Genomic DNA, 17,086 nt, shown 5'->3' on the forward strand with positions numbered 1-17,086 from the left:
AAAATGATTTTTTATAGTAATAATGGATGAATTAACATAAAGGTTTAAAAAATAATATTTTCCTAGTAACAAAAATATTATAAAAGAAATAAATTTTGAAATAAATGTTTTTCTATATATAAATTATAAATAAATATATTTTTATGGTTAAAATTTGGAATAAATAATTTTCAATAATAAAGTATTTTTATGAATGTTATATTCTTTTTGAAAATCTTTTTCCTTATTGTTAACTTTTTAATTATTTTTGATTTGATTGATCAATTACCGACGGATTTACAGACATATATTAGGGTATGTGATCATTGATGAATTTTTTGAAAGATTTATCAATCGGTAATTAAAATTTGTTTTGTCGACGGATCTATCCATCGGTAATTAAAATATTTAAATTTGTCGGTAAATGATAGTTACCGACAAATTTATTTTCTTCGGTAATTACCACATTTTTTGTAGTGTATGTTTTACTGATGCAAACATACATATGAATGAATGAATCTAGTGACATAAAACTTGCTTGTGAACTAAAGTCTTACTCAATTAAACTCATATCACCAAATGATAAAACTATTATACTATTATGTTTCACCGATAAAAAAACAACGTCTTAATGAATGAATCTAGTGATATAAAACTTGTCTATGAACTAAAGTCTTACTCAATTAGACTAACCTAACTACATGATAAAACTATTAGACTATATTCCTTTTCTCGACTCCTGACAATTTGAGAAATATAATCCAATATTTCATCATACTAATTAATGTAATTCCTCTAGGTAAGAACTCACAACATCACATATAATTAATTATAATTAATATTATGTGATTATAAATATCAATCGATTAGAGATACTATGACTACTCTCTAATTTATTAATGAACCTTCCAAGCCATTCAAACTTTTGAAATAAATATTTGCATCAATATTATTTATAATGCAATCAAAATAAATAATAATATTTATTATATAAATAAAATATACAACATATAATTTATATCAACATTTATTACATACAAAAACTTAATAGTACAACAATTCAAATAAACTCATATGTTAATCCATAATAAACCCATACAGTAATTCAAATAAATAGAATTACTTGACCATTACACCATCAAATATTTCACGTTAAACTATTGATATAAAACAAAATTATATATTCCTCATTATTTTAACAAAATAAAAGGTACATTTTTAATTCATCTTTAACCTCAAAATAATTGGCACATCCACTGTCCAAAAGAAAAAAAACTTGTGTCAATTGCCATAAGTAAGTAATAGCGTTCCATACTACATGAGTACACAAAAACAAATTTCAGATTCCTTAGAGCAACTTCGGGAAAGCCTCAAAGAGCCCCAAGGCTAATGCTTTGAGATCTTCTGTACTCATAATAATAACACCCTAGCGCCACCTCATCAATAGTGACACCTTCAACACCGATAATGTTAGGTTCAACATCAAACACTAGAAAAACACAAATAAAGAATCCAAAAGGATAATCACAACAGATTCAAAGAACAAGACAAAGCTATTTAACATTGCTCTAATAAATGTCATTGTCACGAGAATTTTTCATTTCAAACCCTTCACTCTCTCAACTTTGATGGTATAGTATACTGTAGAAGAGAGAGCAGATTTGGTGACCCTAAAACACAAAGTACCTGTGAAATTTATAGGGTTCTCTACCCATTGCAAAATAGTTGACATAATAAATTATTGCCAATGATATGGATTACAATATCAAAATTTATGAAAAAGTTATAAAATTGATTGACAAATGGACCACATATATGGAAATAATTGACTAGGTGAATATTTCATATTATCCCACATATCATATATTTGAAAATTTTCCAACATGTTTTGGATTTTATTTCTTTAATGAGTCAATATTTAAATTATGTAGAAACCTAATTTTCATTTTATTTTCAAATAAATACCTGTAAAAGAACTTATTTTATTAGGACTAATTTATGTAGATTTTTTAATAACTAAAAAAATAATTGTACCGAAAATTTTAAATATATATAAACCCAATTAGTGCATACTTTTAATCTTTACCACGATATTATAATAATATATTACATTAATTAAAGTATACATCATATAAATTTACCATTTATAGTTGGATAATATGTGTAACACTTTTGAATACTATTTAAAAATGATTTTATTATTATTTTGTATTATTATTATTATTTACTATATCTATATGTATATAAATTTTGTGTATTTTATATTTAATCATTTAAAATAAATTGTTTCTAAAATTAAATTAACATTAAATAGTATAATAACGATAAAATGATTTTGTGTTTCTAAAATTTGTCATGTTTAGTTTATATGAAGACCTAGAAAATTGTATTTTAGAAGTGACACCGGTTTAAAAATAGTTAGATTCAATTATTTTAACATTAAAAGTTTTTAGTGTAAATAATTTTGTTATAAACGAACTTCATTTTTTTAAAACGCATTATCTCTCTAGAAACCACTTTTCTAGAGTTCTTTGACATCTCTCTAAGAACAAATATGTACCACACCTAGCCAAACTCGACCAAATAAGTAAACAATGCATATACCAAGGCAGCCAAGTATTCAGCCTAGGACGAGTCAGCCTAACTTGTACCAGTTCTAACCTAAACATCTAGAGGAATAACCTGCACCTCATATAAGCAACATAAGTCGTCAAGGTAGGTAGCCGGCCTAGGCCGACTACTCCAGCAGACCTGGTAAGATTAAGGCCCAGGCCGAGCACTCCAATAAACTTAGTGAAAATAGAAGCCCCCGCGTTCAATAGGTATTAAGGGCCTGGGTTAGGGCCCAGGCCCACTTACAGCCCAAGCTAGAGCCCAAGTCAAGGCCCGACCCATGAGGTAATCAGACATCATTAATGCTCTATAAATACGCGTGGATCCTAGTAATTAAAGGTACACATTCATTAATCACTGATTTGACCTTCTGAGAACTTTGACTTACTTGAGCTTCAGAGACTCTTCTGCAGGTAACCCCTCTTGGGTTCAAGCTAACATGTACCAACTGGGAAGAAACCAACTGAGTAGATAACGAACTACATGGTAAGGTGACGCTTGTGCTTGACTCATCTTATTTGTTCTCTACAGGAACAATTGGCGCCCACCGTGGGGCACGAGACGAACACCTTTAGTACCCATTTTTCTTTGAAGATGGTTTCCACCCGTAGCAAAGCTGGAGTGAACAAGCAGGCGGATGCTGGTCCCTCAAGACCTGCTGGCATCACCCCTGATCTGGCCGCCATCCTAGACGGCCAAGCGAAGGTGCAGCAAGAACTTGCAAATCTGAAGAAACGCAACGCCAACGAGATGGAGGCGCTACGACAAGAGAACTCTCGCCTGAGGCGAAAGATCAAAGCTGATCCCAACCTGAAGGGGAAAGCCAAGGAAACCTCTGAAGCTGCAAGGTCTCCGGCCTTCCAGCCCACGGAGGAGGAAAGAGAATACAACCTCACTCCTCACACCTTCACCACCACTCAACAAACACCCATTCCCTCTACCCAACTGAGGAGATAACGAACTACGTGGTAAGGTGACGCTTGTGCTTGACTCATCTTATTTGTTCTCTGCAGGAACAAAATACTATAGGATGGATCCTCGCAACGAGCTCTTCAATTTGAACTTATCAGTTTCTTTATTAGCTTGAGTTTAGTTTCAGTCATTTTTCTTGGTCTTTGTCTTTTTTTAGTGGCATGCATCTTTTAATCATCAGTATGAGTCTCTGCTAATCAATGATCATAACAGTATCTTCTGGTCGTTCCTTTGTTGTTCCTAGGTATAAATAGAGCATTTGGTGGAGCTAAATATGTTTTCGGTGTCTTATAGCTTGTTGAACAGTTTTAACAAGTAAGGGAAGCTAAAGTTCACACAAAATTGTATGTTGGTTTTCTTCTTGTTTTTGTCAATTGGTTGCTTATGTTAAATTTGTGATGTGGATTTTAAAGTTAGGCTTAATTAGTGATTTAGTCCTCTAATTTGTTACTTTAGTTCATTTTGGTTCTCTTATTATTTTTTGGATCAATTTAGTCCTTCAATTTTTTAAAAATGTTCAATTTTGTCCCCTTATTATTTTTCATTCAATTTAGTCCTTTTTTTAAATGATCCAATTTTGTTGATGAATTCATATTTTTGCCCTCATTTAATGTTTAATTTTGGGGATTTAATTGAATTTTTGTTCTTAAAATATTCATTTAATTGAGATTTCTTATAATTGAGTTTATTGAGCATGTGATACAAAAACATGTTAAAATAGCTTTTTAGTTGCATAAATGTTCTTTGGATATTTTGAGTGTGTTAGTGCAACTACAGCTAAGTTGAGCTCTTGAAAGTGTGGAAATAAATTGATTAAAGCTTCATGGCACCTCCAAGCAAACATTGCATGAAGAAGGCGTGAAAAGCTTCAAAAAGTGAAGAAGTTTGGCTAAGCCAAGAAGAGGAAACAGATAACAAAAATTGGCCCTTGTCGTTTTCTCTATCTTTATGATAAAAGTTAATTTGGAAAAATATATCTTTAGATATTTTATTTGATATTTTTAAATAATTATCTTATTTAATTATGTCATAAAATATCAAATATCTTTAAATAATTAATTTATCAGATATTGATATTATCAACCAACTATATTTGTCAAATAGTTTTAAAATTGACTATATCTCCAAATATTTTTAGATATTCATAAAACTAAAAAAAAATGATATTTATGATTATTTTAAAGATATTTGAGAGATTTTAGTGATAGAAAAACCTAGTCCAAGTCCTATATAAAGAGACCAAGGGGAAATAAAAAAGAAAAACTCGGAACTTCGGAGTTTAAGAACCCTTAGAGGGGCTTAATTTCATTCTCTCTCTCTCTCCACCTTTTGTTTTATTTTTTATTTTTTATTTTCCATTCTAGGGAGGGCTAAGCTTTAAAGGTTAGTTCCGCTGTAATTTCTTAATTGGATTCTAAGGTTAGATAAATAAATTTGTTTGTTCTTTTGATTCTTGTTGTGATTTATTTTCATCTAGGTCTTTTGGTTCTTAATCTAGTAAAAGTAATGATTTTTTAGATTATAGCAAGTTAGCACAATGTTAAATCTGCATACCATAACAATCATATGAGTCCAAGGGTTTTTAAATTTTAATTGAGAAGTTAATTTGGTTAACTTTAGAAACTTTCATTTGATTGAATGAGTTTTTGCTAATAATTGAGAGGTTACTTTGATTAAAGTTGAAAACTCTAATTAGAATTAATCAAGAAGTTATTTTGATTAATTAGTTGTTTACTAGATACAAGAGGTAAAAGAATAAACATGACTAGACATAGTAATATTTAATTGAGAAGTTCTTTTAGTTAAATTTACTATGATTTAACTATAAAGTTCTTACTTTTGATTGAGAAATTACTGTGGTTAAACGTGAGGACACAAACAAATTAATTGAGAAGTTATATTGATTATTTTGAAATCTTAGACAAGAAATCAATAACAATAATTTTTAGAAACCAATGATGAATTCTATTTTGAAAAAGTAGTGGAATCGACCTGTTTTCTTTATTATTATTTTTATCTCTTTTTATCTTTTCAATTCTATTTCTTTCTTTGTTAATGTTAATTCTCTTATATTTTTATTATTTTATTTGACTAACTCTTTTGTATAGTTTTTATAAATTCTAATTTGTTAAGAATCAACCATGTTTGTTGGTAGACGACTTAGGGTTGACTTTACTCTTTCTATTTTGTTGGTTACTGTATTAGCAATACTAACGTTTCTATAGTTTAGTAGTATCAATTTGATCGCATCAACGACAATGTTATCATTTGTCCTCTCCAATTTGAGACCAAATTAGTAATTAAACTTAATTACGACTTATATATACATGTTAGAATTTTTTTTTATAATTTATACATCAAGTCACTCTACCTAAATACTCAGATTATTTAATTTTTTACACCCCACCTAAATACTCACAAATAATAAGGGGACTAAATTGAACATTTTAAAAACATTTGAGGTCTAAATTGAACCAAAAAATAATAAGTGGACCAAAATGAACCAAAGCAACAAATTAGAGGACTAAATCAACACTTGAGGACTATTGATTATGTTGTTGCATGTAATGTTGGGGTTATGATTTGCTATTGGAAATTTTTTGTTGTAGATGTTTGGGTTGTGTTTTAGGGGTATTGATGAGATTAGAGGTTTCTACTTAGATAATTGGCCAAATTGGTACAATTAAGAAGAGGTTTTAAAATTGATTTGAGAAGGAAACAATTAGAGGGTGCAAAATTGAGCAATTGTGCAAGAATTGAAAATCCGATTTCACTAAAACCAATGATAGAGTGTTAAGCAATGACTTTGTACCGTTGAGAAACAATTAAAAATTCCAAAGTCAGAGAGCATTCTCGTCACAAAGAGCTAAATAGTATTTTTAGTGCTTAGCGCCACTCTAACATGCCAAATCTTGAATTAGAAGGCTTTAGAGAAAACAATTTTTCTTGTAAGGTTCCCATAGATTAGATTGTTGACAACTTTGACCTTTATTGCTTGTTCTGTGTATAAAATTTTATACAGTTATCCAATTAGGTTGATTCTTTTTGTATTGGGTTCTTGATTCAATTATCTTCCATTTGAATGTAAAAACCAAAATTTTGGAGTTCTGCACATGCTGCAATTTTATTTCTAAAATCCCAAAATAGTTTGTACCATGTTTTCAAGTTTTCTTTCTTTTATCTTTAAATACTTATGTGAGGATGTGCAAATTAATGTGTAATTCATTAAAAAGCATTTATATACATATATATATATATATATGTGTGTGTGTGTATATATACATATATATATATATATATATATATATATATATGTATATAAATGCTTTTTAATGAATTACACATTAATCTGCACATCCTTACACAAGTATTTAAAGATAAAAGAAAGAGAACTTGAAAACATAGGTACAAACTATTTGGGATTTTAGAAATAAATATATGTATACCAAAATTTTGGAGTTTTGCACATGCTGCGATTTTATTTCTAAAATCCCAAATATTTTGTACCTATTTTTTCAAGTTTTCTTTCTTTTATCTTTCAATACTTGTGGAGGATGTGCAGATTAATGTGTAATTCATTAAAACATATATATATATATATATATATGTATATGTATATGTATATGTATATGTATATCTAGAGTACTTGTGTGATGTGAAATGTTAAGGATGTACGTTGTTTGTGTTGTGAATGATGAATGGTTGAGGAACAATGGAATATTATGTTTGGGGTGATGGGCTTATATATTGAGAATTTTGAAGAATGGATTATATGGGGAGAGTTGTAGGAGATCTTAGTCACTAGACTTGTTAGGTCCTAAATGCGAAGAGGATTAACCTTGTGAGTGACAAGGTGATAACTCTTTTGTCTATAGCTCTATAGAGCATAGAGACTACTACAAGTGGATGCCTCTAGTGAATTCAAACAACAAAAGGCATGTATCTGAATAATTAAATTTAGTGTCAACTGCTTGTGTGCATATGAATATTCATTATATTTTATCCATGCTTAGTTTATATTTGATATGTTGTAATTGTTTAGGGATAACTCTTTTGTACACTAGCTTACCTTGTTATGTGTTTTGTGTTTCTTGTGTTTTGTTCACTCTTTTGTAATGATCACTTAATAGTGTGAGCAACAAGAAGAGTTTGGTGGTGATGTGTCTCGGGAGGGAGGTGGTTATACTGCATAGTAGTCTCATAGCTTGTAGTGGTTTCCTTGTATAGGAGTTAGATTTTGAAAGACTCGTGCTCTTTTAAGTTTCTTTGTATATATTATATTATTATGGTTATTATTTTGGGATAATTTTATTAATTCTATATATTTTGGCTATCTGATTTTGTTTTATCGATCTTATATTGTCTTATTTAATAATTTTATGCTACTCAAGGGGATGTTACATTTTTTGTGTCAGATCAGTTCATCCTTAGGATGACTTGAGGGTTGTGGGTTTGCCATGTCTAGCAAAGTTTAAGAGTTTAAGTTTAGATTGTAGTTGGTTATCAAACTTAAAGTATTAAGAATAAAAAATGTCTTGATAGAGTGATAAGGGTGCACACTCATGACTATATCAAAGATTTCCTTTTTTTAATTATGAAAGTTTGGGGAAAGAAAAGTCATAAAAAGTAAGTTGTTGGTAAAAAGTAGGCTTTGAGCCAGTAGATATTAAGAATATAGGTAAGAAATAGTTGGGTTTGTTAAAGTTATAGTTTGAGTTTCTTCTTCTATACCAATTCTTGTTACATTTACACCTCCGTGGTTTGTGTTCAGTATCTATAGTGGTAGAAGAATGAAGATTTAAGGTCAACTTGACTTGCTTACCTTTATAAGAGTTAGGTAAGGCTCTGAGACAATCTCTTGCCTTGAAGATGTGAAGTTGTAATAGGTTGTATATCGGTGTAAGACTAATACTAAGTTTGGGTTTAGTAGGTTGAGAAATGATGTTGGAGTTTAGAAGCAATGTTTTGGACTAACGGAGCTTCAAGAATAATTTCTTCGGACTGGATGCCACAAGTTTTGCAAGAGGAGTTGAGTCAGGAGGTTAGAATAAAGGGAGATATCAGTGCACACTTGTGTAGTAAGGTTTGAGAAATCAACTTGGTTTTACATCCCGATCATGTTTGAGTCCTGAAGGTGGAAGATTTGAGGTTAAAGATAAAACAGGTAGAGACCATGAAGTGTATAAGGAAGGAAAATCTCTAATGGGAGGCTATGAGGTAGAGCTTTAAGGATCATTCAAGCATAAGGGTGTTTTCTAAGAAAAGGGAAAATAATTTTTTGATGAGAGTGAAGTATATTAGGGGTTTTATACCCAACTCAACATCAGCAAGAGGTAGTTGGATCTTCTCAACAATAACAACATCAAAGTAGAAATTCGAAGGGACGTTCCAAATAAAGTGGTTCACACAGGAAGAAGGTTTGACATGGGTTGAGGTGAAGGGTTTCAAGTGATAAAGGGAGAAGCACATCAATAATATTATTCTTGTAGGGAAGGGCATCAAGTAATGCCATAATATAGTCAAGGGAGAAAGGAAAGGAAAGGTCTTGAGTAATTGGAAGGGTGTTTGCAATATCTAATATTGAAGTCGTTAGTACAAATGGTCACATTCAACATGTATGTTACATAAATTGCAGTTGTGTTAAGCATTTTGGTTTAGCTGGGGCAACACACTCCTTTGTGTCACATGCATAGGTAAACAAGTCGGATTGCCTACAAGGCAGTTGGAGCTTGAGATGGTGGTTTTTGTGACAACTTTGATTGATGGAAGACTACTTTAGTGTGTGGCATGCCTTGATGAAGGATTAAGTTGGTTTATTTTAGATTTTTGAATATGGCGATGAGTTGTTTAAGAAAACCTAGTAAAGATTCCCACTGAACATTAAGGTGGCAAACTATCTAGATGTGAAGTTGCATTTCAAAAGGATCAAAGAGAAGGAAAGAAACCAATTATACAAGAAAACAATATAAGATAGCAAAGGAATTGAAAGTGTCAATTTGAAACAAAGGGAAAACAAATAGAAAATGGAAGCAATGAAGATGGTTATGGTTGAAGATGGAGCATGCCACTCATAGGGGGGCCATAAGGCTAACCAACCCTGGAGATGAGTGATGTAGGCTACCACTTGCTATACAAGATAAGGCAAGGTAAAGACTCTACTCCTTGGAGGACAGCTCACGATTTTTTTGAGACAATATAAGTGTTTTACTTCGAAATGTTCAACCCTTCTACAAGATTATGAGCACCCTTTATATAGAGAGTTCTAGGGCTCTCTAGGAAAAAAAGTGTAAAAGAGTATCTAAATAATTAGAAAACCCTAGTTTCTAAAAACTAGGTGAAACCATATGGTACATGTGGTAGACAAGGTGGTCTCCATATGTGAATTTCGTCCAAGCCCATGGAGGACCACATGGTACATGTGCTTTTTGCTTTTTGCTTTATGCTTTCCTCTCTCTTCCACATCATACTTGTTTTATGCTTTATGCTTTCCATGTACACATGCCTTAATCTACTTCAATTGATGTTCATCCTCTCCTAATTACCATAAGCAAACCTACAAAACAAATCAACAAGGATTTAGTATGTCAAGTTAGGTTAAGTAAACTCTAGTCAACAAGTCAACCCTAGTCAAAGGTCAATAAGTCAACCTAGGAAAATTCAAACATAATGAAAGCTAAAATAATGGAAGAGATTAGGTAACTCCCATGTGGGTTTTCCTAGGCATATGTATTAGGCCACTATCCTTAGAAGGGGTCAAGCTTTCATTATGCTTGATGGTGGTAAAAGGATCCAAATTCAAAGTCAATTTGATTTGTTTCCTTTGCAAGGTTAGGACACAATCTCAAGGGCGAATTGGTTGTCTTCCGATCTCATTCTGGAATATTGTGGTACCAAAGAAGTGTTTTTCCTTTTTTTCAAAATGTGAGTCAATTGTTGCGGATCGAGGTGGATCAAGTTGAAAAGTGGGGGGCAAAGTCTTATGTGGGGGCAAAGTCTTATGTGGATAAGGGTTGTATGGCAAAGGCAAGTGAAGAATAGGTGTGAGGGATCATAATTGTGGAAGAGTTTTTAGATGTGTTTTGAAGCATATACTAGGAATACCACCTAGGAGCGGTGAGGTTCACTATTGAATTAATGTCTGAAGCAAAACCAATGTCAATAGTTCCTTAGTGGATGGTTTTTAATGAGAGTGTGGAGTAGAAGAAGAAAATGGAGGAGCTATTAGAAAAGCAATGGTTTAGTCTCAGTGTGTCACCGTGACCAAATACAATTTAACGAATCTGGAAGGAGACGTAGTTATATGTCAAGATATTCAAGCATAGGTTTTGTTTAAAGGAGTTGGATCTCTTGGGATGGATAGTTATGATTAGTGGGAACATGATGAAGGAAGGGAAGTTCTAAGAGTGTCTTTGAAATGAGGAATTTCAAGTGATTTATTGTTGTTATAGAGGTTTTGTGGTAAGTTTATCAAGTGTGGTTGTTTCCTTGTAATAACTGAGATGAAAGGATCATCGTTTTGAAGTAGGCAAAGAAGTGTGAAGGGAGTTTTATGGATGTTGAAAAAGAGATTGATCAATACTTCAATGCTAATCATTTTTGGCACACGAAAGCCTTTGAGGTCTACTGTGACTCAACACACCTGATGTAGGAATGTATGTTGATTAGAGTGGCATAACAAAGTTGTTGTCTTTATGAGGATTAGTTAACGGTGTTCAATGATCATCAAGAGCTAGTAGTGTGGAGTTTCACAGGGGAAGTTGGACAGGACACGAATGAGATGAATTGAGCTTTGGTTTCAAATTGTGGTGTCAACCTTGAAGTGAGAAAGTACCAGTAGATGCTTAAATAGAAAAGTGGTTCAAGTCGTTGTTTTGATGAGGAAGGTGTTAGCGTTGGTGAAGAAGTTCAGGGATTGAAGCTTGGGGAGTGAGACTTCACTCGTGTAGTCAACTGATTATAGCTAGTGAGTGTTTCAAAATGTTTGGGAAAGGGGCAAATCGAAAAATATTAGGTTGAGAAATATTATAGAGATGTTAGGTACTGATAAAGCTAGTGATTTCAAGTTAAACCAAGATGTTATTGAGGGATGGTTAAAGGTTAGTAGATTAGAAAATGAAGATGGAATGCCAAAATGAGTTTTGTCATTGCAATAGTTGAAAGTTATAGTTTGGAAGTGGGATAACATTGTTATGGACTACTCACTAGCCAAAGCTAGTAAAGGAAGCATGATGTTATGAGGGTGGTTGTGAATAGGGTGACCAAGAGTGTTCCCTTATTGACAGTAGGCCAAAATTCATGTGTGATCAAGTCAATTGAGTAATACTTCAGGGAGTGAATAAGGTGGTGTGAAGTGATAACTAACATGTTTTAGATTGAGACCTAAGGCTATCTTTAGATTTTGGTAAAACCTACAAGAGGTAGTAGAGAGCATATGGAAGATGAGTTCATTATAGTAGATAAAAATTGTTGTCAAGTGTATAGGATAATTCAAGCTTTAGAATTGAGGTTATGAGTTCTTCCTCATTGCTTGTCTAATTGAAGAATAAAGACCGTAGGATTGATCTTCCCGATGAGCTCTTGAATTTGAACTGATCAATTTCTCTATTCACATAAGTTAAGTTTTAGCCCTTTATCTTGGTCTATTTTTGTTTTCTGTTGCATGTGAGCTTTCTTCCACTTGCATGCGTCTTTTTAATCATCAATATGAGTCTCTACTGATCAGTGATCAGAACAGTATGTCTGGATCATTCTTGTGTTATTCCTGTAACACCCTCTATTTTACATATATCTACCTTTCTTGCTTAAATATACAATATGAAATAATTTTATGATTTCATAAGTAAATTGATAAAGGGCTTTGTACATTGTAAATGATGATTTTTTTTGGGTGCTAACTACTTCCTAATTTTGAGTTGTCTAAGTAACATTGTGATCAAACCCTTATAATTGTTGGATTAGGCTGAAAATTTTATAGTGCATTCTTAAGACATAGTTCTTCACTGTGACCAGTGTGATTTTGAATTGGAAGTGTATGGAAGGAGCAGTAATTCCCGCACTTTAGTGTAAAAGTTAGGTCTCCACATGGTGTCTAGTCTGAGTTGCCTAGGTAAATATTTTATTCTCGCTTCGTTAACTGTTGAATCGAGATGAAATTTTTATGCAAAGTGCATAAGACATAGTACTTAACTTTGAGCGTTTGGATTGCGATTTAGAGGTTTGTGGTTTGAGAAATAATTTTTGTAGTTTGAACTGGCGTCACTTACGTCCTATTTTGAGTTATTTAAGTAAAAATTTTATTTCAATTTTATTAACCATTGGATTGAGCTTAAATTTGGTCGAGATGTTATAGAGACATAAGGCTTCATTTTTACCATAGGGATTTACAAATATAGGTGTGCGGTAAGACATGAATTTTATAGCTTATGTATGTCATTTATGTGTTATTTATTTATTTATTTTGTTTTGATTATATATGTGATCATGTTAGTTTGCATGAAACATGATTGGTTGAATTGGTTGTGCACTTGCTTTGTGATTAGGTGGTTATGGGTTCAAACCTTGGTGAAACCTAAATTAAGCTTTCTTTTTCCTAAACTTGATTTTGGCAAAGAAGAGAAGGGGTAGAAACCCTAGCAGCCACGTTAAGGCGGGCTGAAAAGCAACTCTATAACGGCCTTGAATGACAATTATCATTAACATTAAAACTAATTTTCGTTTTTGATAATTAAACCCACATTAAGACCCATTTAAAAGGCCATTTTGAGGTAAGAGAGAAGGTTTGGCAAGGCTGGAATTTTACTCAGAAAAGAGAGCACGACTTATAGAGATTGGTGAGGTTGAGTAAGGTTTTGGGACTGAATTGAGAGAAAGCCAAAAGGGTGGTCATTGGTGATCATTGGAAGCTCTCAAGTAATCCACTTTTAAGTAAAAGGGTCCAGGTTAGGGGAGTTTTACACGCTATTTTTATGTTTGAGTATGAATCGTATGAATGATGGTATGAATTGTATGCATGTTCTTGCTCTGATTGCATTTTTCGTAATTCTGGAAAATTTCTACCAGGCGACGCATGACGTTATACCAAAATTCATACCTGGCGGCACATTCTCGACCACCAGGCGACGCATGACGCTATACCAAAATTTTGAGTTTTTGGATGAGCTGCCTGGCGGTGATGAACACCTTCCCGACGACGCGAGTTGAATTGACTCGATTTTTATGTTTTTCGTGTTCTGGAAGGATTCTGATCGGGGAGAAATCATGTTCTAAGGATTCATGAATGTTTGGGTATCATATAAACCTGGAGCCATTTCGTTTGGGAATTAATTGAACGAACAATTTGAGAATATGACTTTTGGGTTCGAGAATTGGGGTTTTTCATATTGGTATGAATTATGTAAGTCAAAACAAGGAAATTTTGTGTATTTTAGGTTTAACATAGAATTATTAATCTTAAATATATAATAGAGGGGAATTGAGTGGGAAAATTGATGAACTGGGAATTTTGAAATTTTTGTAGAGTTCGCGCAGGGTGATGAAATCCTGGGAACTGCCTAGAAAGGCATGCATCGCCTGGCGGCACGAGGCTTGCCGCCAGGCGCCAACGGAGGGATAGCACCTCTGCGTGGCTGTGAGGTGTAGTTCTATTTTGGATGTTTTGATGTGTAGTGGATATTGGGAAATTGATCGGGGTTGGTAGTGTATAGTCTTGAGAATGAGGGATGGATGAGAAGATGTGTGTAAGTGAGAGTATCTAGTGTAACTAATACGAAAGCCTAACCATGATATATTGGAAATTAGATGACTAAAGTAATGAAGGGTATAACCAGGTGGGAAAATAGTTCGAGGGAACAAAGAATGTATTTTTAAATGGGATGAAAATGATTGCTAAGTAAACTGTTTGATATTAGAGATTTAAGACTTAGCCAGGCTAATATGTGGTGCATTGAGAATCAGGATTTTGAATAATTACGAGAGTGAATCTAGCATTGAGGCAATTGTGACAGTAAGTAATAAGTATTGTGGGCACATTGTGTTATGGAGTGATGAATGAGGTTTTCTTAAGAAAACCAATTTTATGCACCTGGATAGTTGGCCTTAGATAGAAGTAGGAAACTGGATAGTAAGTTAGCCACTGGGAGAGCGATTCAACTGGATTGATGAAAGGCAAACTGAGGATTGATGCTTCGAGTGAAGAATTAAATATGTGCAGAAATACTTAGATACCAGAACTATGTAGGTACTGATACAACGCCTAACAGTGGGTTTAGACCGCTAAGCGATAGTTGTAGTTCTAGTGAGCATTAGAGGGTGTGGCACCTGGCGACAATGGATGATGCGCCAAGCGGTGACGGTGAAACAACGAGCAATAGGGCGCTTGGTGCTTGGCGGTACGCGTCCCCTGCCAGGCAGTCTGGAAGCTAGCAACGCCTGACGGCACGTGTCCCCCGCCAGGCGATTTTGCTGCTACAGCTCTAGGTTGTTGATTCTGTAGGCATGATCTACAAGGCTTTTGGTGATGCTTCAAAGGTGGGATTGCTGGTGTTCCTTTAGTTGTGGCTCGAAACGTATCCCTTGAGTTGTGGCTCGGGATAGGGGTTAAAGCACGTGGTATTCCTTGAGTTGTGGCTCGGAATAGCATTTCTTGAGTTGTGGCTCGGGATGGCGAATGAACACGAGGAACCCTTGAGTTGTAGCTCGGGTTGGCTAGTGTTGTCGGTGTGAGTGTGCTGGTTGTAGCCAGTACGGATAGGTCCAGATGGATTGTCCTCCTCAATAATTAGCTGACGAGTTTGGTAGTCTTGGGACGTTACGAACTATATTCGTATTTGGGAACTCCACCTCGCGTTACGGTGTATGCTCCGTAACATGGTTTCTTGCATGTGCTCTATTAGTTGTGGCCGATAGGTATGACAGCAAGTCACCTTGAAGTAATCACTAGAAGAGGTAGGACACGAATAACCTGGTTGTGGCCAGGTGGAATGAATTAGATGGGTTGGAATTCATTTCGGATGAATGTGTTGTCTATATATATATATATATATATGTGTGTGTGTGTGTGTGTGTGTGTGTGTGTGTTATATATGTGTATGCTATTTTATATGCTTTATTTGTTAAGCTCACCCTATCTGCTTGTGATTGACGATGATTGTGTACGCGGTACACGTGAGCATATGATGTTGATGCAGGTGGTTCTGGTGGAGCTTAGCCACGAAGAGGGGATAGCTCGGGAATCTTTTATTTTAATTTTTAGTGGTTTGGAAATGAGTTGTAAACCCATACGGGTGTTTGTTTTATAACATTCTAGTTTTGAGAATTGTGGATTTGAGTACTTTTTATTTATTTAATAAAATTTAAATTTCCCGCGTTTGGGGAAATGAGGTATTATTAAATGCGATGTGTTATTTATTCTTTCCTTATTTTATTAAAATCCGTAATATCCTGACGGGATGTTACATCTTTCATGTGGAAGTTTTAGATGACATAATTGACACTACAAAGAGCCAAATATTTGTGAAGTCTCCTTTTGCGAGAGTATTGATAGATGCTTGTGATGATTTGACTTTAAATGAGGAATCTAAAGTTGAAGAGGCTACACATCATTTAGACAAGTTGAAAGAAGTAACCTCCTCCACTAAGGTTCAAGTGGAGAAGTTGGAAAAAGGAAAGTTAGATGATCAAGGCAAAATGGAATTGAAATTGTTGCCTGGTCATATCACGTATGTGTTTTTGGAGGATGATTCAAAGAAGCCAATCATTATGAGAAATTCTCTATCAAAAGTTCAAGAGAAAAAGCTTGTTGAGGTTCTCACAGCAAATCAAGGCGCTATAGGTTGGCAAATTTATAATTTAAGCCCATAACATAATCATAGAGGAGATAAAATCCAACTATGAAAGTAGTGGTGAGAAAAGAGGTGCTAAAATTGTTGGAAGCAGGGATAATATATCCTATATCTAATAGTGCTTGGGTAAGTCCTATACATGTAGTGCCTAAGAAGGGAGGAATGACTATTGTTCAGATTAAGAAGAATGAGTTACTACCAACTAGGACAATCACGGGATGACAGATGTGTATTGATTATAGGAAGCCTAATAAAGCCACTTGGAAGGATCACTATCCGCTTTCCTTCATGGATCAGATGTTGGAACGGTAAGCAGGGCAACCCTACTATTGTTTCTTGGATGGTTATTTAGGTTACAATCAAATAGTAGTTAATCTTGAGGATTAAGAGAATATCGCCTTTACTTGCCCCTTCGGCATGTTTGCATATCGAAGGATGCCCTTTGGTCTTTGTAATGCACCTACTACCTTCCAACGAGGCATGTTATCAATTTTTTATGATTTGGTACATAAGTGTATTAAAGTGTTTATGGACGACTTTTCGGTTTTGCGAACATCCTTTGATTTGTGTTTGACGAACATGGACATTGTCTTAAAGAGATTCATTGACATGAACTTTGTGTTGAATTGGGAGAAATGTCATTTTATGGTTCGTGAAAGTATTGTTTTAGACCACAAGATTTC

The 17,086-nt window shown here is 33.9% G+C and overlaps 1 protein-coding gene across 1 annotated transcript in view; it reads left to right on the forward strand.

The window, feature by feature from the left end:
• The first annotated feature begins 3,342 nt into the window (after positions 1-3,342).
• LOC114187830 (uncharacterized) overlaps positions 3,343-17,086 on the forward strand; it is a 34,179-nt gene continuing 20,435 nt past the window's right edge. The window contains exon 1 of the mRNA XM_028076207.2: positions 3,343-3,440. Coding sequence (XP_027932008.2) covers positions 3,343-3,440 — 98 coding nt within the window. The remainder of the gene's footprint in view (positions 3,441-17,086) is intronic.

The sequence above is a fragment of the Vigna unguiculata genome, chromosome 6, assembly GCF_037176805.1.
Source record: "Vigna unguiculata cultivar grain cowpea cultivar isolate G323 ecotype 2 chromosome 6, ASM3717680v1, whole genome shotgun sequence".
NCBI classification, from domain to species: domain Eukaryota; kingdom Viridiplantae; phylum Streptophyta; class Magnoliopsida; order Fabales; family Fabaceae; genus Vigna; species Vigna unguiculata.